This window comes from Cavia porcellus, unplaced genomic scaffold (genome assembly GCF_034190915.1).
Source record: "Cavia porcellus strain 051 isolate PalLab524CR breed Dunkin Hartley unplaced genomic scaffold, mCavPor4.1 scaffold_6, whole genome shotgun sequence".
NCBI lineage: Eukaryota > Metazoa > Chordata > Mammalia > Rodentia > Caviidae > Cavia > Cavia porcellus.
In genome coordinates, this window is record NW_026947489.1 from 102,356,301 (window position 1) to 102,377,798 (window position 21,498).

A 21,498-nucleotide genomic window follows, 5' to 3' on the forward strand; every position below is an offset into this window, starting at 1 on the left:
GTGTTGGGATCATTTTTCTGGAGGGACCAGCGAGAAAAGCCCAGTGGCAGGGCAGGTGAGGGGAGCGGAGGCTCGGGTCCTTCCCACGCCAGAGACGCCTGCTTGAGAGTGAGCCAGGAAGTCCCCTAGAGGTGGAATCTGCCGCCCCGGGGCCTGACCCCGCGGCGCGCGCTCCGGGGAGCTCCGGATCCTTAGCAGCCTGCACTGCACGCGTGGAAGCTCAGGCGCGTCCCAGAGGCGGTGCCAAGGCGGTGAGCGGTGGGGCCCCGGCCGGACTCCGCCCCCCGCCCCCTCCTCGTTGGTCCGTGACCGCCCAGCACCGGCCCCGCTCCCAAGCCCGAGCGCGATTGGTGGCGGCGCTTGTCGCTCGGAAGGGGCCGGGCCGCGCTGCTCCTAGGCTTTCCCCGCCGCGCTGCTAGTGCTGCTGTCCTCCGAGCAGCGCGGGTCGGAGGCTGCCGGCGCCTGGCGATGGGAAGCGGCGCAGCCGCGGACCCAGGCAGTGGCAAAGTTCCCCAGACGTGCGTTTTGGGTCGCTCTGCTGCTGGCCATCCGTGACGGCTCTGAGAAGCTCCCAAGGATTAAAAAAAAAAATCTTTGAAAAAAAGAAAAAAACCCACTTCATTTCCTTTGTCAGCTCTCTCCGGGTGGCAAGAGGCGACAGCTGCAAACTTGGGCACGGAGGCTCCGCAGCCCGCGGACTGGCTTTGGAGGAACCCCGCGACTCAGGTGCGGGCACGCCCCGCGGCCCGGCCTTGCCCGGGGGTGTGAGCGCGGGGCAGTCCGGGGGGCGAGAAGAGGAGGGGCCCCGGGAGCTCTATATGGAGGAGGGAGTCCAGAATGGTGTGCACCAGGAAGACCAAAACTTTGGTGTCCACTTGCGTGATCCTGAGCGGCATGACCAACATCATATGCCTGCTGTACGTGGGCTGGGTCACCAACTACATCGCCAGCGTGTATGTGCGGGGGCAGGAGCCGGCGCCAGAAAAGAAGCTGGAGGAAGACAAAGGGGACACTCTGAAGATTATTGAGCGCCTGGACCACCTGGAGAATGTCATCAAGCAGCACATCCAAGGTATGGGCGCCCGGGGAAACTTGAGCCGCCCATGAGGCCCAGAATGCCCAGTGCCGTGCGGGGTGAGCTGGGGTTGGTGCGCCGCACCCCCGCGACTTCGCAGCTCCTGGGCTGCAAACCGCGCTTAGGTTCTCGCAGGCTACGGGAACCCTCGGCGTTCGCGGCCCTGCGCACTTCCCCAGCGCACATGTGTGCGCGGGACTGCACGCGCGGGTGTGTGCAGCTCGCGGTCGATGTGGGGGCGTGCTGCGCACGTGTCCAAATGTGCGTGTGACTCTAGGCTGGTTGCTCGTGGGCTCTCGGGGTCGCACACAAGTCCAGTTTAGAGTGTGTGTGCGTGTGGTGTTGGTGTATGTACCGTAGAGCGCTCGAGGGCGAAAAAGCTCTTTTGGCCGCTAGAAGGGGATAGGCGAGTTGTTCGCACGACCGCAGCTGTGGGCATTTAGGACTCGCGGGTTGCGGAACAAGCCCAGCCTAGGAAAATTGCATCGTCCTAGCTGGATCCCTAAACGACTGGGAATGGAGGGCAGCACTGTGTGGCTGGAAGGCTGCTGAAACCGATATGGATCGTCACAGCCATCGCATCCGGTGGGTCCCCGGACGCTCCCAAGAGCAGGTGTCAAAGCCAGGAAGAAGCGTTGGTGCCTGAGCCCTGGCCACTGCGGTGGCGCCTCCACCCAGGACGGTGAAAACCTTGGGCTACGCCTTCCCAGCGGGGACCGGGCGAAGGCTGATCCCTCCGGTTGCACCACTCTCGGGCACCGCTCCCCGGAGTGGGAAGCAAAACGGGAGACCTTGCGGGTGGGCCTGGAGTGCAGGCTGCGCCGAGTGGGTGTGCTCCACCGTCGCGCGGTCCACAGGGAGGGTGACATGCGGCCGCCGTCCTCCTGCCACCCGGTGGGATGAGCTGACAGAGAGGGAGGGGTTGGAGTACCTGGCACAGCATACACACAGCGCCTCTCTTCCGCACACTTCTTTTTCCTCCGGTCCCTGCGCCCCCTGTATTCTGTTAGGTTGTGAGCTTCTTAAGGACAGGACCGAGGCTAAATCACCTGCAAACCTGGCAGGCTTTCTGGTGTCTGGGACCAGCACGCAGGTGGTGGGACTGTGGGTGGATTGGAGGCTGCTGCCTGTGGAATACGGGCCTGGGTTCCAACCTTTGCACCTGCTCCCCCTACCTGCTCTGTCCCTGTGCTTCCTCAAGCAGCCAGAGCAGTTGTTGCCCCGGGGAGGACGAACCAGGCCTGGGTAAAGACAGTCTTAAGAGATGTCCTTGTTCCTTGTGCTTCCTGACTTAGGACTGTCTCTAGCTTTGTCACCTCTCCAGAAGAGAGACATCACCTCTGGCAGCTCCTTGAGGCCTTGCTGTGCCTCTCCGTCAGGCACTGGGTCTGGAAGACCAAATTCCACATCCAAGAGTGCCTGTTGCTGGTGTTTTTCACTTGTCATTTTCTGTACCCTGGGGCCTGGATTGACAATTATCAGTCATGGAAGTGTGATGTCTGCCCAGGGTTTTTCAAAATGTTCCCTGGAGACACAAGACCATGTCCTACTTTGATATTTCCAGTTTATCCACAGGTTTTGAGAGATGTTTTAGTCACATGTTTTTATGCATCTCCTTCCCTGCCTTCCCCAGGCTGCCACCACCACTTGTGTGTGTTCAAAATGATCCCCTGTGTCTTCCTGTCTGGTCAGGGAGATGATGGGTAAGATACTGCTTTGGGAAGCATGGAGGGTGCAGTGTGAACCCTTGTGCTCAGCACCATTCCTGGCCGGTCCCTCTGTGGACCCCTCCACCTGGAATGTAGACCAGCTCGTGTGATTTGTATATGAGGCTCTCCATGAGAATGAACACAGTATTGATGTTGAAAGGAGCCTTTGTGATTTCCTCTCAGGAAATCTTATAACTGTGTGTTGTCTGAGACTTTCAAATGTATACCTGAGAAAATGGGAGGTAGGTGCAAAAGAGGGCAGGATCCTTAGATTGTGGCCCAGTTCTCTTGTGTATGCGCCACGACTCCTCTGGATATTCAGAAATGTCACAATCTCAGGACAAAGGGGCCAGAGCTGTGGTGCACAGTGGGGTGAGCAAGGGTGGAGACTTGGGAGCGACTAGTGATGGGCAGACAGAGGGCAGAGGTGACTTGGTTGGTTGTGCTGTGATGGTGTTGGATAACTGACAGCCTCCTCATGATGACACGGATGTCCCTGGGCTCAGGTCTAAGGAACACAGGTAAGGCACCCACAGAGGGACTGACCAGGTCGGGAGAGGACAGTAAGATCAGACTCCTGACTTGTGTAACTACTGCTGAGATGAGAGGAGTAAGGCTTAATTATGAGAAAAACTACACAGCACCTACTATGTGCCAGATCTTCCACTAAGCACTTTGCATATGTTAACTTCTTTGCTCCTTACAATCAAATGGTAATATTGGCTCCATTTTACAGAAGTGGATACTGGGGACAGTGAAGTGATTGCATTTGTCCAGGGTCAGGGCATGGTACGTGATAGCACAAGGATTTAAACTCAGAAAGTGTGGCTTTAGTATCTATGTTCTTTAATGTAGCCAGAGAACAGGTTTATCTTGGCTCTTGTTCTGGAGGCTAGTGCAGTGGGTGCCAGTGTCTGCTGGGCTCCTCTTGTCAGCATCTGTGTTCTTGGCTTTGTGTTACGTTTCATACTAAGAGGGCTGGCAGGTCACAGGGGAAGAGCACACTCTCTTGGTGGAAGTGAGTGTAAGGGTGAAAGCCCTCAGAGAGTGGTTGAGGGTGATGGGATACGTGGTTTCCCAGATGTAGGAGCTTCACATGATGAACTCAGGCAGCTCCAGGTTTGCTTTTGTTTCCCAAGGAGAGGCAGAGGTTATATTCACTTTATTAGTGCTTGGTAAGCTCTCAGGACCATTCCTGGAAATTCCATAAAGTATGCACTAGATGGATAAATGGGTAAATGAATGAGGACAGAGTACTGGTACCCAGTGCACCGATTAACCATCAACAGAAGCTTTGCCCTTCTCCAAGGATATGCTTACTTTGGACTTTTGCTCAGGCCCCTCTCTTCTTTAGAAGGAATGCTGTCCTGAAGCTGCAGACATCGCAGAATGTGCTGCAGGATGTTCCACAGGACTTGCAATTAGGAGAGGCTTTGGAGCATCACCCTAGAGATCTGCTCTAGTCATGACTGAAAAGTTTATTTTCCTTTTGAGGATTGTAGTGATATTTCATTTTAATTTGTTTTCTGATTGAATGACTTAATTAGATGGTATGTGGGGATCTCTTGGGAATGTAAATTGTATTTTTGAGAAAACTTTTTTTTTTAACCAAAAGAATGTTAAATGAGAAAGTAGATAGCTTCAGGTTTTAGAACAAGCATCTTGATGGTTTGGAAACACAAAATAAGTATTAGTACAGGTTCTTCTTAGGATCTCGAAAAGGTGAAGTAGATGAAGGAGAGAGTTTGCCAAAAGAAGCCAACTGAAGTGTTGGAGAACCTACGGAAGGGAAATGTTGGTTGACTTATTTTGGAAGTTCAGTAGGAACAAACTTGAACTGATTCTTTTTTGAATCCCTATCTTTTTGAATGTGTCAAGGAAGGTACCAATGGTTAAGAAAATATTTAAAAATATAGAAAGTTGTCCAGGATTAAGTCTACCCTAAAAATAATTATTTGCAACTTTGAGTGTTTCCTTCAAGTTTTATTCATTTGTCTCTATATTTACAAAAGAAAGTGCAGCTATGATTTACATGGAATTTTATATTCTGTCTTTTTCATTTTGCTTTTTGTTAGAAGCATAGTTTTTCACATTTGCTACACAGTTTATTAGTTCAACATTTATCTCCTGGGGACCTAATGCCAGAAAGTACACCGGGGGAGTTATTGGGCATAATAAACCGAGATGCTCTTGGTTCTTGCTATAGTGGATTTGTTTCCTTATAAATAAGATTTCTCTCATAAACATGTTTGTAGCTTAAGTCAGTCACCTGAAAGATTACTCAAAATGAAGACTAAAAAAAATAATACATATATGATTAAATACTTTTCATGTTATTCAAAATGTACATCCATTGGCCAATTTTTTTTTTCAACAAGTATTGGGGATCAAATCAAAAGGCGAATTACCACTGATCTACATTCCCAGCCCTTTTCTAATTTTTTAAATTTTGAGACAGGGTGTCAATAAGTTGCCCAGCAGACCTCAAACTGCAGTCTTCCTGTCCTGTCCTTCCAAGTAACTGGGATTGTAGGTGTGTGCCTCTGCACCTATCCACTGGCAGTCTTTTGATGTCAGGCTAACGTTTTGTCCTTAGGGCGGGTGCTGATTTCTGCTTCTGCTTTGAAATTCCTTGGGAACTAAAAGGTGCTTGGAAAGCAATCCCAATGTAATAAACTGAATTTTTGTATTCTGTTGTCTGTTCTTGTAGTGATTTTGCTGACATGTAATTTGGCTACTGTGGTAGATTGACAACGGGTGATCACCTTGTAACCCTGAGCTGAACTGAATCAGTGTGTGGCTGGGTGTGGGCGGCCCACTTGATGGTTGTTGCCAGCAACATAAAAAGGAGAACTGGAGAGGAAAATGGGGTGTTGTCGGTTATCCTGTTGCCATTAGTTCTCCTGGAGAAGCTTGTCAAGCTTCTTTCCTGAGATGAACTCGACTTTTCTCATTGTCAGAGGAGCTCAGGACCTCATTGTCACAGAGGATGGCTGTGATTCACTTTGGGGGAGCTCTAGTCCTTACTTTGAGCATCACTTTCCTGGTTTCAGAGGGGAAGATAAGTGTTGTTCAGTCTTCAAGTTCATCATTGGAAGAGCTGGGGACTTCACTGTCACTCAGGCTGGATGTGGTACTTTTCAGGAGATCTCTGGTTCTTACTTTGAGCATCACTTCCTGGCTTCCGTGCAGATCCCTCAGCCTGCTGGCACGGATCCTTCATCCTGTTGGCACAGACTTTTTAGCTTCCATAGCTGACCTTTGGGCCTTCCCAGTGCAGATCTGTGAAACAGACTTGCATGAGTCGTTGTCATGGGCTCTACGCCGCTAGGTGGACTCATGGTGGGCATTGTCCCGGGCTCTAAGTCTGGATGCTTGCTGTGAGATCCAGGATGGTTCTTTGGGTTATGAATGTGTGGACAGATTTCCTGCACTTTGTTGTATTTGACTCTTTGGGTGACTATTATAAAATAATTCTATAAATTATTGTCCTGTGTTAAACTGTTTCCCTTGCAAATCCTGACTGCAGAAACCTACTGTTATTTGACTCCCTTGTATAAAGTTTTTGAAAACATTTAAATTAATTTTCTTAGAAACATCTGTCATCTTATTTTAGTTATTCTGAAGCTTGTTTACGTCTCACTTAATAAATACTATTTTTTAACTTTTTATTATACATTTTATTTTTATTAGTACATGTTTGTACTACATAATGCTTAGATTTGTTTTGGGAGTTGCTGTGTGTGCATAACACTTCTGGATTCTGTTTCAGATCCTACGCCACCCCTGCGTCCTTGCTTCTTCTATCTCTTGATCTTCTTTTGGTTTTCAGAAGTTGTCTCTATTTTTTTCTCCCAGTTCTTTTTTCCACTCCCTTTCCCTCCCCTCTCTCTGGCTTCCTCCCTCCATCTTTTGATCTTCTTCCCGTTAGAAAAAGAGCTCCTTCTGGGGGTGGTGGCGTTCACCAGTCCTGCCTGTTCTCAGGAGGCTGAGACAGGAAGATTGCTGTGAGTTTAAATCCAGCCTGGGCGACAAAGTGAGATCAAGCCTGTCTGAACTATACCGTGAAACCTTGTCTCAAAAACAACAGACAACAAAACAAAACAACAACAAAAGCAAATCCTCCTTGTTATTATCCAGTTTTAGTTTGCTCTTTATATTTTGGGTTTCTCATGTAAGATGAATCATGCAATATTTAAATTTATATGTGTGATTTATTTCACTTAATATTATAGTCTCATGGTGCATTTGTTGCGTATGGCAGAGTAATACTGCATTGTGTATAAATATTATATTTCCATCATACATTCATCAGGTGATGGATACATAGGCTGCTTCCAGCATTTAGCTGTTATACATTGTGCTACTGTGAACCTGGGTATGCATGTATCACTGTAATATGATGTGTTTAGCTCTTTAAGGAAGATACCTAGAAGGGGAATAGCTGGGATAATGGAATTCCTCATTTTAGTTTTTTGAGGACTCTTCTTAGTGGTTGTAGTAGTTTAGCAGTCAGGTATCATTGATTTATGTAATATGTCATTAGATTGTGTGATTATAGAGAGAAGGACAAGTAGTACAAATGCACTTGGGAACAAACCCAGTGGATGATTGGATAGTATACAAGGTGAAAGAGAGATGAACAAGACTAGAGAAAAGCCCGTAGGAGAAGGAAGCACGTTTAATCTGCAGAGCGGAGTGAAGGATTTTTTCAGGGAACTTTTAATGACTGGATAGTATTCCATCACTGATAGGTCAATTGTTCATGATTGATAGGTCATTTTCCTATTGATAGATATTTTTCTGACTATTGTAACTGCAGCAGAAATGAGAATCCTTTATTTTTGGGTTATTTTAAAGGATGTTTTATTGGAAGTGGGATTACTGCTGACTTAAAGAGTACAAAAACTTTTAAGAAAGATTATTTTTCAAAAGGAAAACCTTTCTACACAGCCATCAACAATGCTTATTGGAGCAGTGTCAGGGAGCCTGGCCAGCTTGGGTGTCGCCTGCAGTTCCCAGGCAGATGGATCCCCATCGAATGTGCTCGCTTTTGGATCTGTGTCGTGCTGTGATCACTCCAGTGGCACATCCTCCCCATGCCCTCCAAGTGTGCTTTCATCTTGTGGTGACTGTCTTCTTCCTGGACTCTCAGTATTTGTGACTTGTGAATTTTACATACCCGTTTACTTATTTATATTTTAAGTTTATTGATAAAAATATATGTTTGTTTGTATTAGATATTATGTACATGGTTTTAAGCTTTTTATTTTTACTTTAGATCAGTGCCTTAGGTCAGCATTTTGCACACGGTGGTCCTAGGAGTACCAAAGTGTGCAAAGGCTTGACCTAGGGCCCAAGAAATCAAAAGGTCAAAGTGGAGTCTCTGGACCGTCCTTGTTCTGTGTCTTCCCCTCTCTCCAGCTAGTGCAGCACCTTTTGCATCTGTTTTATGTTTGGTGTTCTGTAGAATATTTTATTTTTTTCAAAAGACTCTTCTATTTAAAAAATTGAAAATCACTGTTTTTTGAGAAAAGGCATGATGAGACTGTTCCGTTTTTGTGAGAGATGTTGGTAGCATAAAGAATCCAAGAGAACAAACAAATCTAAAAGGAAATGAATTTCTGAGTGGCGTTTTTATAACCTTTCTGAACACCATGCTTAATAATGTACTGCATTATATGACTAATTTCTAAGTCTGTTGTCTTACTTCTGCATGTCAGGATCATCCCCAGCAATGGGAAGAATGGGCTATTAACTGCATTTTGTTTCCTGACAGTTTATTAGGCATGTTATGTGTAGATCCCTAACAACAGATTTTTCACCGTGTTTACAAGCTGAATATGGTCTCTGAGAATCAGAAAATGTCCTGGATGTGGAAGCTTTTATGCCCCTTGTAGCTGTTGGGTGTCACCTAAAATTGGCCGGTGACAATGTTGTCTGCTTCTTATCTACTCCATGATGTGGTAGGGTTTGTGAAGAAGAGGATATGTTTACTGAGTACTTGGAGTTGATTTAAAGAGTAAAACTATTTGTTCTTTGGAATGAACCAGGATACACAATTATATTAGTAACAATGTTTGGTATTTCCAGAGAGTTCGGTAGTAGGATTTAAGGTTGAGCCTAATTATCTTGGTTAGTAGCCAGGACCTCATCTTCATGAAGTAGAAAAACCCTGCCAAAGAAGACACCTTTTCCCTGTGACCAAAGGATTTTCATTTTTAGCCAGAAGTATGTAGGCTGTAAAATAAATGAATTTCACATTCTTTCCCACTCACTTGACATAAATTGTTATTTGCCCTTGATAAGTAGGTTGGTGTAGAATCTCAAGGAGAATTCAGAATGAAAAATGTTTGGAAGCCATAATCTGGCTGTCTGGCTCATGAAGGCCTTGGAGTTGAACTGCAGTCACTTGGGTTAAGTAGATCTGATTTTTCAAAAATATTTATAGGATTCAGAGCCACACCGAGGTTCCTGGAACATCATGATTGCTATCCTGTAGGATTTCTGCCCTCACTTTACTTGGAAAGCTGAATGGGCTGTTGTCTTGCTATGGGACTTGGGGGATTCTTTGAAGGTTGGTTGCCCTTTTGCACTGCTGGGACCTATCCAGGAGAGAGGGACATACCCTCTGTCCTTTTTAGAACTATTCTGGAGCACAATCCAACTGGAAGTGACATTTCATAGGAGGTCTTTTGGGAAATGCCCTGCTGAGGATGGATGGTGAAGTCAGCAAGATGAGTTTTTGGAAAAGGCAGGATTAGGAGGAAGCCAGAGGCTGAAAGTCCATAAATGGTGGGTGGACACTGAAAAACAAAATGTCTCTTAAAGACTGAGGGGTCTGACTCAAATTTGGCAGACATTTGCTTATTCCTTATTCCTTCCACCATGGTTACTGCATGTTGCTTTTGGGGTCACACTATGCAATGCTGAGCATAGGCATTCTCTGTATTTCCCCCTTGTTCTCACCCATGCCTTCCTGTGCAGGGAATGCAGCCCAGGACAGGGCCATGAGGATGCTCCCCTGACATATGAAAGCGTATTTGTATACATGGAAATGCAATAACCTTGAAGTCTCTTTAATTCACACAGTTCAGGTTAATCATTCATAAGCTTTGGTACTTAAATTCTTGTTAATAACAAAGTACCTCATAACTTTTTCCAAAGTACAGTAGGTCGTGGCCCTGATTGAGAACGACTGCTCTTCCCTGCTGGTCTACGTAGTGTCTGGACTTTGGAGTATGGCCACCTGAAAAATTAATCAAAAGGATTTTCAGCTATGTGAGTGGCAATATTTTGGTTGCTTTTCTGGCTACACAATTATGGATTACAATATGTTTCTGGAGAGATGATCTCAGGGGATACGCAGTTCTGAGATGTAGTTCTGTTTTACTCCTTGACAGTCAACTGCAGTTTTATGACAGCTAGTTTTGGGTGATGAAGCTGCCCTTGTTGCTAGCTGAAGCATTTAAATATTCCAATTCCAGTGAGATGTTGAGGGGTGCTGTATGCAGTCCCTGCTAGAAGAGTATTGAGGTACATTACTTGGCTCAATTCTATTGCCACTGCTCTTTGAGAGCTCATCCAAGTACAAAATTGGGGGCAGATCCAGACACGTGACATTTGCACCCTTCATTTTGGGACAGGTGAGAACAATGGAAAGTAGCACTTAAAGAGTAAGTCTGGGACCAACTCATCGGCATGAGGACATTCATTCTACCAGTGTCCTGAGTTTAGGTTTCAGAGTGGAGCACCTGCATTAGGATTGTCATCTCTGGCACCTTACTGGGCTTCCCTAGTGTGACTATGTAAACATCTCTGGGTTCAAGGTTAAAGGTCACTGAGATAGATCCCAGGGAGGTAAAAAGGTAATTCAAGTCCTCTAGAAAGGTAGGCTTTTAAGCTTGGGTTATTAAGCATCATGATAATAGCATCTAGGAACTTAAGAAAGTGGTACCAAAATTGCTTAGGCCAGAGAATACAAGAGTGAGAAAGCTAAGGAAAGATTTGGAGACAATCTTAGGCAGAGTTTGATTTATATTAAGAACAACAGCCATATAGAGAATTAAAGATTGATTGTATCCAGGGAAGGGTGGAAAACTGCTCTTGTGTGTCAGAATCTGCCTAGGTACTGTTGTCACACGAATACTTACTCCTTTACTTCTTTCGATGGACAATAACTTTTTGTTAAAAAATAGTTCCTTTTCATCTTTACAACATGGTGATGTATGGTTTTAGAGATGATGAAATGAAGAAGTTGAGAGCTCATGGATATGATCTGAGAACATCCCCTGAGGGTTGATTTGTTGGAAGCTTGTTCCCCAGTGTGGTGGCCTCGAGCTAGTGGACTCCTGGGGCCTAGATGGACATGGTCAGGTCATTAGGATATTGTTCTTACAAGGGGTTAACAGTGATCCTCAGGTTCCCAGTTGGTTCCTGAGAGAACATGTAGCTATAGAAGGAGCAGCTCTGCCTCCAGACTCTCTCATGCTTCCTGCCTTACCACAGGACTGTTCTTCCATGCGGTCCCACAGTGACACATTCTGCCATATTGTGATCAATCCAGGAAGCCCTCATGAAAGGCCAAATCCATGGGACTGCCTGGTCTTGCACTTTCAACCTCTAACACTGTGATCTGGATAAACTGTTTACATATTACCCAAGCTCAGATATTTCATGGTGGCAGCAGAGAATGGACTAATAGAGATAGTTTTTTGCTGAAGGTCAGGGCTGGTAGAGCCAGGAGGGTGAATGGTCCTCCAAAATTTATGGTTTCTGAAGACTAGGAAAGAAGAGGCACATTTCACATGGGGAAGAATGGACGATCACTGGGTCAAGGACTGTCTATTGTCAGGGGCTTCAGGGCCAGTGGGAGACCTTGGAGTATAGTCAGGCAGGTGGCTGAAACAAGGAACCCAAAGTTAGGATGGATAGAGCGAGAGGTCTTGCTCCAGGAGGGTAACTGCTACTGGTAAGTGCTACTGTAGAGGCTGTGGAGACTGTTTTCTCCTGGAATCGCTGGAGATCACTGTAGTTTCTGATATTTTGTCCGTTTAGGAAAAGCAATGTTCTGTTTGTGGTTAGGGCCATTCAGGTTCCATATGTGACTTCCTTGTACCTGCTGTGTGATAGGCTTGATGCCCAGTGCCCCTTCCTGTGCACCCTGTGCACAGGGCACACAGGGCCCCTTCCTGTGCAGTCCTGTGTCTTCTGGGGTAACCATCTTGTCCAGGGTAACCTAGACTTTCCTCATTTATAGAGTGGGACGTGCTGGGTGCAAGGCAGCCTCACAGGGAGGGAAAACCTGGATTGCTGGTCATTTTTATCTTCTCAGCAATGACTTGTGGTTTGGGCAGCTCCTGCACCAGGGCAAAGACAGTCCTCCTCCTTGTACTGCACCTGCACCTCCTGCTCACTGCTCTTGGCACCTGATTTGCTAAAGACTTATCAGAAGGCAGGGAGGGTCCCAACAACCCCTGCCCCCTCTCTTCCTACCCACTGGAGCTGTGTCCTTTCTCCTTTGTTATTCCTTCTGCTTTGGCACTCTCTGCTTTTAGCTGTCTGTGCCTCTCAGGATTTGGAAAGGAAAAAAAAAAAAAACAATTGCTGTAAAGGAAAGCTCTAATAAAGTGGTTTGGGCACAAAACATCAGCAGCTGTTTATTTGTCCAAAACAGTAGGAGTCCGTATTAATAACCTTGTGAGTTATATACTGGGAAGTTAAAAGTAAGCAAAAATCTTAGTGGAGACCTGAAAATGTGACTTTAGTCCTTTATTGAACTAATCTCTCTTCCTGTTTATGCTGGTGACATTTTCTATTATCCATGCTGAAGATGCTTTTTGATCTCCCGTTACTGATTTATTTAGCTGTGCTTTGGTTAGCATCCCAAAAAGGAGTTTTCTGGTTTTTCTTTATTGCAATTATAATGCTTGGTGTTTCTGTGGATTCTGTCTCAAAGGATTTCAACAAGTGGGACAGGCTTTGCCTAATTAATTATCTTATTTCCCTGATGGAAGAAAAGAAGCCACTGAGCGACTGGAGGGTCCTGAGGAATCTTTGGCCCAACCTGTCAGTTCACAGGCTTGGAGGAGTAGCCTAACCTTCTGGAGATTTTCACAGCTAAATCTCATTTTAATAATAAACTGATCCTCTGATTTGCTTTAGTTTCTCAAAGAATGCATGGAGGAAAGCAAACTTGCAGAAATTATTATGTAGACCTTTCCAACTCTGTCACCAGCTGAGGCTATTAAAAAATGTAATAGAACTGGGGATTTATGTTAGAAGGAGAATACAATGGAAACTGGATAGAAGAGACTTTTATCAATGACTGAGAAATTGGAAAAAGGAACAAGTGGGGGAGGGCTTGAATTCATAGACTAGGTCTGAATTTGTCTGAAAGAGACAGAAAGAAGGAAGGGAATTTATATCTGTTGAGCACCTAGTACTGATAAGTGATAAACGGTTTTCAGGTTTTACATCATTTGCGTTTCATCAGCAACTCTGTGGTTGATGTTACAGCCCTGTCTTCCAGAAGAGAGTGTGGAGTCTGTGATTATAATTAACTGGCCCGAGGTTAAGCAACTAGGAAGAGACATGACCTTATTACTTCTGTTAGGCCACTTGGCAGGAGGCTGGGGCCTTCTTGTTTTCTCCTGCAGTGATGTTGATCAAGAGGAAGTGGATTCCTCTCTTGACAGAAGGCCTGCAAGCGAAGCAGAGAAGGATCCTAGGAGAGCAGGGGATCCTAAGCTGGGTGTGCTGTCCCTTCCTGGGGATGCAGGAGAGTGCCACCCAAGAGCCGACCTGGGCTCAGCCCTCTGTAGGTCAAGGGAGGATCCCAGATGTAGCATTTGCAACCAGCTGCATCTCCTCTCCCAGGTGAGGGCTTAGTGTGAACAAGAGGCTAATGATTGCAGCTTTTAGCTGGATGGGGGTGGGCTGGTGTTGGTCCTATAGGCTCAGGAGATGGAATAGGAGGACACTGATATACAGGAAGGCCAGGACTGCCAGGACTTCCTACTGAATGGAGAGAATAGGCCATTTAGAGTGAAATGTAGAGCAGACCTAGGGGGTGGACCTTGAGCTGGCGTTCTCTGCTGGGGTTTGGGAATGGGAGAGGTGAATACCCACCAGGGTTGGGAGAAGGTGCAGATTTTCCTTCAGATTCCCGTTCTCTCTTATTTCAGCCAGAAGTTGAACAGTGACCTGGGATGTCCCTCTGCCTGCTTTTGGTCACAAGCTCAGATACTTCCTTTTCTTTATTCAGCATTTATTAAGCACCTAGTAAGTTAAGTGGCAGGGAAACTTCAATGAAGCAGAGGTGCAAACATGAAGGGGCTGCGATTAAAGTACATGGCCAGGGCTCTCCTTTAAGGCAGAGACTCACAGAAGGAGGGGTGTAAGCCATGTGCATGTGGATGAGGGTGCAAGCGGAGAGAGGAAACGGCCAGTGCAAAAGTCCAGGGGCAGGAATGTGCCTGGTGTGTTTGAGTAACAGTCAGGTTGCCACAGTGGCTCCAGTAGGATGATAGTGGGGGAAGGGAGTTGGGAGGAGTGAGGCCAGAGAGCCACTAGTTGGGGAGCCTCAAAGGCCACTGTGGAGGGAATGCTGTAGAGGAACTGGGGGGCCCCAGAAGGGCTGAACATGAGGTACACATTTTTGAAGATGACAGGCTGCTTGTTGACTGTACGTCCACCTCTGGTGGGCGTGGCCCTGAACCAAGCATGGTGGAAGAGGACTGCATGCAGATAACTTTGTCCTTTTCTTTGATGAACAGTAATCATTCTGACAAGACAAAACAAGAAACAGATACAGTTCTTTTGCATCTGACTAATCTGAGGAGAGGTAAAATGAAATTAAAACCAGACTTATGATGTGTCTTACAAGAAGGAGGAGGATTTAGAGGACTGGAGTGGGGAAGATTGGGGGCTGGGGAGCTCAGCTATTAAGTAAAACCCACAGTTACCTCACTGAAGGAAAGCCGAGTCTCTCATTGAGCATGGTGAGACAGTGCGTGAGGCAGACAGCACTGAGAATCAGTGTAGCCCTTGATGGCTGGGTGAGCTTGGACAAGATCCTTCTCGTGCCTCCATTTCCTCACCCGCAGAAAAGAGTACAGTCACTCCTTAGCCGCTGCAGGCTCATTGTGCCTGTCAAATGAGGTGGCCTGTGGGAAAGTACCACTGCCCTGGTGGTAATCATGGGGAAGACATATTCTTTTCTCTGCTTCTTTTCATCTCTAACTCAGTGTCTTTTCTTTCTAGAGGTCACATAGCAAATAAAATCAGGATTATATGTTCTTGTTGTAACATTCAAAATATCAGATTTCAGCCTCATTTCAGTACAGTTAACTGGGGTTTCTCCATTCAGTCAGGTCCAAGATGGTCAGAAGTTTGATTTCAGGGAGCTCCAACTAATGCTATTGACAATTTCCCAGGAGAATGAGATTGGAAAATTTGCTCAGGAGCATCTCAGTGTGACTTATTAATACTCTGCAATCCTGAGCCCACCAGTGAGACACTTTTGTTGGCAGAGAAATTTTTGTTTTGTAAAACCCATTGGTGATTGTTATGGCTTATGTCTGAATGTCCCCCAAAAGCCTTACGTGGTTGTAGACAGGCCATTTGCAGAGATGGCTCATCTAGAGTGCGTGATGCTGGGATTGACTCAGTGCAATGCTAGGACCAAGGGCATTAGGAGTAAGGCTGTGAGTGCTATCCAGCCTGGATAAGAAAGATCTCACAGCTGTTTGCAGTCTCCCTGTTTGAATGTCCACCTTGTGTTCTTTGATACTGTGATTTGAGGAACTATTTCCAAGAAAATAGTGTGTAATCTACTAGCAGGTAATTTCTTACTGTTATGGTGTTTTGTTTTGTTTTGTTTTGTTTTGTTTTGTAGTTCTGTATTGCGTGTACCCTTACGCCGCTTTGGTTTGTTTTGTGTTTTTCTCTTTTTCCTCTTAAATAAAAAAAAAAAAAAAAAAAAGAAAGATCTGTGATCATCCATTGTTTACTTTGCTACCTTCTACCTGCCATGAGTTGTTTGTCCTCTGCAATGCTCCTCGGCCATGCCACTCTGCCTTGGAGCCAGCCCATGATGGACTGAAACCTCTACAAATTGTGAGCTAAATAAACTTTTCCTCTCAACTTGTGGGTATTGGGTATTTTTTCTTAGGAATGAGAAAAGTAACTAAGACAGTGATGCTGTTGGGAATGTGCTGCATTGGCTGGGATCTTGGCTGATGGGAGGGTTAGAGGCAGGATATCCAACAACTTGGCTTGTGAATCCCTTTCACACATTCCTGGAGGAGGGAGAGTCTTAGGAAAAACTTGTGTTTTCTTCCATCTTGACCTCCAAACTGAATTGCAGCCACATCAACCCATATATTCCTGCCAGGGTGGATTTGATTTAACTCAAAGCAATGTAACTTGTAATTTTGGTAGCAGGAAGGAAGGTATGATTTAAGACAATTGTCAAAAAGATTCAATTTAATCTTTTTTTCTTTCCTTTCTTTCCTTTCTACAAAATGCACATTTTATTATATGAAATAATTTTAATACACATTCTTTACAATTCAGAGATATATGTGGCTTCACAATGGAATGGTGCACTTTGTGTTTTTCAAAAGTACTTTTATAAGATTTTCTTTTCCAGTGAAAGAAGAAAGTAGAAGAGTGATTTTATTTTTTTTTAAACTGGAGAGAATTACCGTCAATCATGAAACAGCCTATAAATAAACTATTGATTGGCAAGGGTTATTTTGGTCACTTGTTAATAGGAAAATGATTGCCTTAACAAAACAATGAAAGTAATCATTTTATTTACAGAAAGCTGAGCAGTTGTGAATGTTGAATGTTATTCCTTGGGCTAGTTTTTTTCTAGCAAAATAGATGTAAGTATTTTTGAGTTTATAATTACTTTTTAGAAATATAGGAAGTATACATTGATTTTTACAAGTCAAAAATTAAATTTCTTGTTTCACCCTAGCTCAATATTGGAAACCATTGTGTTGCGTAGTTCAGTGTTTTTTTCTCATTTGTTAGCGAGGAAGAGTGAACCTTCTCCCTTTTTCAGAGCTCAAGTCACATCTCTTGCAAAAGCTTTCATCTGAAGAGTCTTTTGTTAGAATTGGAACATGCTAGAGCCAAAAGAAACATCCAGGCCTCCAGGCTTAGCCTGTTTGCTAAGGGATCTGAGACCCAACACAATTTGGTGACCCCTCTGAGGATCACCCCCGACCCGAGAGGCTCTGGGCTGAGGATCTAATGGTCTTGAGTACAAGTTTAGAAAGTTTCTCTCAACACTGAGTTATGTCCCTTCGCTTTGGAGGAGTTTCTGCAGGAGGAGGTTAGTCCTTAGTTGAATGTTCTTAGATGAAGCCGTGCGCCTATAAAGAGTAGATGGGAATAGGGAGTAGATGGATTTTTCAGGGAATGTCTTGGATAGACTCCTTTTTGGCTTGAACCCCACCAACCTGGAGTGTTCTTCAGACTTGGTAAGATGTTGCTGTTTACCAGGACTCGACTTTGAACCCAGCAGTGCAGTACATTTCCTGGGGATGCATTCTCCATGATGAGAACAGAGCATCTTCCCAGCTTTTGAAACCATAGTAATGAGGCCAGTGGAGGAGGGGCATACATTTTACATTAAAGAGAGGACACTAGAGAAAGCTGACATTTACTAGTGTGTTAGTCGGATTCCTGTTGCTGTGACAAAATGCCTGAGACAATCAACTGACAATGAGGGAAGGTTTATTCTTCCCAGTTTTAGAGCTTTCAGTCCATGGTTTGTTGACTGTTGCTTTTGGGCTTGTGGCAGGGCAGCACATCATGGCAGGGAGCATGTGGTAGAAAATGCTCACCTCATGGCAGCCAGGAATCAGAGAAAGAGAAAGAAGAGGCTGGGGCCCCAAATCCCCTTCAAGGGCATGCTCACAGTCGTGTAACTTCCTTCCAGTAAGCACTGCTTCCTAAAGGTGCCACTTGCCAGTAGCACCTCTGGCTGGGAACCAATCCTTCAACATGGGCTTTTGGTGGACATTCAGTTCAAAGTATAGCAACCAGGCATCCACTATGTGTTTAACAGTATAAGCCATTTCATATTACTTAATCCTTAAAGTAAGCCTATGAAAGCATTAGCCCAATTTTGTAGGTGAGAGCATTGTACTGTAGTATATTTATTAATCTAGTTTTCCTGTTAGACTGGTTTTCTTGAAGGTGGAGATGAGTCCTATTTGTTTGTTTTCTGTTTTCCAGTATTTCACACCATGTCATGTACATAGTAAGGACTAAGCTTATCGAGTAAATAAATGAATGAATAAAACCTGCCAGAAAAAGGTGATTTGTCAGGTTTCACATCCAGGTCCCTGCCTTCAAAGCTGTCAAGAAGACAGGCCAGGAGCCTGGAGAACTGGTTCCCTACCAGGCTAGCGATGGCTTCTGTGAGGCTCCCTTGCAGGCTGTGTCCACCCTCTGGGTTAGGTTGTCCCCAACCTGGGTCACGTACCTGAGTCTCTCCCACAGCCACAGTGGCTACACTGCTGCTGCAGGTTTAATTATAGAGAGCTGAAGCCTGGAGGGTTGTGATAATCTGATCTGATGCCCTCCCCAAATCAACTGTTGTGAGAAGCCTGATGCCTTCAGGGGACACTTAATATTTCGTTTTAATAAAGCTGTCACTTGTGGTCGCTTCAAACTAAAGCCATTTTGTGAGTAGAGAGGGGAAAAGAGGATGCTCCACCCAATGCAGAGAGGAGGACCAGGGATGGTGCAGCCGAGCATCGACAGGCTCTAGTCCTCTTAACTGATCCCCAAAGAGTCAGTAGACTGAAGGAAGCAGAGCTTAATTTCCAAGAAAGGTTGAAGGCTCCTCGGGACTTGGGAGCCAAGCAAAGTTGGCCTTTGGCTTTTCTTCTGTAGTGGCTATGATTTGGCCTCCTGTTCATGCTGAGGTGTGTGAGGTTCTCAAGTGCCACTGGGTTGAGGCATCCCCAGCCAGGGGATAGGGATACTGGGGCTCACTCTTGCACACTTAAGTAAGAGAAAAGTCCAGGGGGCTACTCCAGAGTGAGGAGGAAGCTTCTGCCTGCCCAGAAGTTCCTACAGGAGATGCCTGGAAAGCCACACTGAGAATCAGATACCTTGGGCCTCCTGATGGTCTGCTGGCCACAAGGGGAAACGTCCACCAGTGGGTGCAGATCTCGGTTTGGATCTGCAGATGCTTCTCAGTCCTGAGAAGCTGGTCATCCCTTCCCACTGTCATCAATCTGCTCCCTGAGGAAAGGAGCTCAGGAAGGGACAGGTTCTCCTCAGACTCCACCCATTAGGCCAAAAGCCTGATGGCCACAGATGACTATGATTTTTCTTTTGCTATTATTTTCCAGTATTTCCAATGCCAAAAGAGTCATTTAAAAAACAGGGTGGAAAAGGGCATAGTAAACATAGGGGAACAATTGAAAATGTCATTTAAAAATGACTCTTGCATTTTTCTGTACCTCAGTAGACAGATGGCTGTCTCACCTTTTGCCTACAGCCAAGAGCAGTAACCAGTGGGTCAGGGAGGAGAGCAGTGATTTTATCTTCCTTTTCATTTCAAACAGATTGTGTAGCCCTTGGGGTGAGGGGGCCGGGTGGAATGAAGCTAGGGGCTGGGAAGCTAATTATGCCTCCCTGCATGGCTGAGCTGGTTAATACCAGACTGTCACTGGGACTGATTCTTCCCTAGGGCAGAAAAGCTTTTCAAATTCCTTCTCTCTTTTACTTTGCCTTGGGAGCTGAGGCCTTTTGGGTTTTGCCAGTTTGAGATAGCAGGTTTGAAAAATCCCAGAGGCTTCTCAGAGTTCTAAAATGGCACTCTGGGTTCCAATTGTGGTGTTCCTGGACACAGGCAGCTGTCCCTCTTCTGGCCCGGACTTGATGCTATTGTGGAGGTGAGGGGGTCCCTGGGTCCCAGAGACTCAGCTCAGATCCTGGTGCTGCCGCCAGAGGACATCTAGGTGAGTGCTTAATTGTAAGCCTGCCTCACCTTTATGATCCTGGCACTCAGCCAGGTGCATGGCATGGTCAGTGCAATAACATCAGTGGAAACCATAAATGATAAGTGATCACATACCTAGCTATAGTTTTATATGGATTTTTAAAACTTATTAATTAAACCAACACAATATTGAAAAATGGTGTCTTAGTCCATTGAGGCTGCTATAAAAAAAAAAAAACCATAAAGGTGGGTGGCTTGTCACTGACAGAAACTTTTTACTCACAGTTCTGGATGGTGGGAAATCTAAAGTAAAGGCTCAGCAGATCTGTCTTATTCACAGATGGCATCTTATCACTCCACACAGAGGGAGGGACACAGCAGTTCTCCGGTCCCTTTCATAAAGGCACTAACCCTATTTTTGAGGGCTTCCGCCTTATGGCAAATCACCTCCCAAAGGCAATAACTTCTTTATACCATGCCTTTGTGGATTAAGATTTAGCATATCTGGGGGGATTCAAACATCTCTGGAGATCTGTAGCCAGAGCATATAGTGCTTGGCTAGCCAGATGTCTCTAGAAAAGTGGAGCCAATAAAATCCTTGTATCTTTTTAAGGGCAGAAAAAGGATTTTCAATATGGGGATGGAAGTAGTTAAAAACACAGCCTTTGTGACAAACCTGAAAACCATGAATATTCAGTTTATACACAATCTCAAGCAGTTAGGCAGATGCATATTTTCATGGGCAGGTGTGTCACCTTGCTGGCTGAGGGAATAGGGATCTTTCTGTTATTCCAAAACTGGATTTCCCTGGAGCCTTTAGCATCTGAATTTAGGAAACTCTGTGAATGAAGTCTCAGAGACAGTCCCACTGTCTTCTGTCACCTTTGTTAAGTCACACTCCTCTTGACTACGTGCATATACTTGGGCTTATCAGAGAACTTTCCAGGTCTTGGCAGAGACAAAGCACCCTGGATTCTGAGCCCTGAGTAGACACATTTAATGGTGAATCAAGTGACCTCTTTCCTACTGTAGAGTGTTGTTGTTAGGTGCTGATGGTTGGCCTCCAGATCTCTCCATGTTGACTTCTCATTCTAATGAACCATTGCCTTTGGAGAAAACTAAACACAAACAGATACCAGATGGGAGGGAACATCAGAGAACTGCCCCCTATCAAAGGACCTTGTGTATCAGCCAGGGGTCCCTACTAGATTTTTAGGGACCAGAATTTTGCAAAGACCCAGTTTCAAGTGTTCGGATATGCTCTTCTCAGAAACTGTTTAAAATAGGTTGTACATTCTATTATTCCTAAAGTTCATCACCCACCTTGACTTCTGTACCTAGAAGCAGCACAGAGCCTTGCCAGGCGAAGTGCCCTTTAGAAAATGTGGTCACAGTGAAGTGAACAGACTTCTGGAAAACAGAGCCAGCTATTCTGTTAATCATTCTTTTTTTGCAGTGCAGAATCACCTGGGGTGAAGTGGAAGCCCTTCCGGAATGTCACTGCCAGAGTTCTTTGAATCCTCTTTCTGGTGAAACAGTGGAACTGGTGGTTTTTAGAAAAATGCTTAAAATCTCTGGGAGTTATCCTAAGGGCATGCATCAAATAAAGAAATATGTATTTGAAAAAAATCTAAAGTTTGGTAAGAACAGCCAGAATTTATGGCATTTGAGTCTTAATCCATTCATGTCCCCTACTGCAGTTCACTGAAACAGGTCTGTTCTTGGCAGATATGGATAAG

General features: G+C 45.3%; 1 protein-coding gene across 2 annotated transcripts in view; it reads left to right on the forward strand.

Annotated features, from left to right (window-relative positions):
- Positions 1-372: 372 nt before the first annotated feature.
- Galnt18 (polypeptide N-acetylgalactosaminyltransferase 18) overlaps positions 373-21,498 on the forward strand; it is a 332,475-nt gene continuing 311,349 nt past the window's right edge. The window contains exon 1 of one of the 2 annotated variants that reach the window (XM_063251907.1): positions 373-1,072. In XM_063251907.1, the coding sequence (XP_063107977.1) occupies positions 838-1,072 (235 nt within the window). In that variant the 5' untranslated portion in view covers positions 373-837. The remainder of the gene's footprint in view (positions 1,073-21,498) is intronic. The other variant, XM_003465699.5, reaches the window with a different exon arrangement.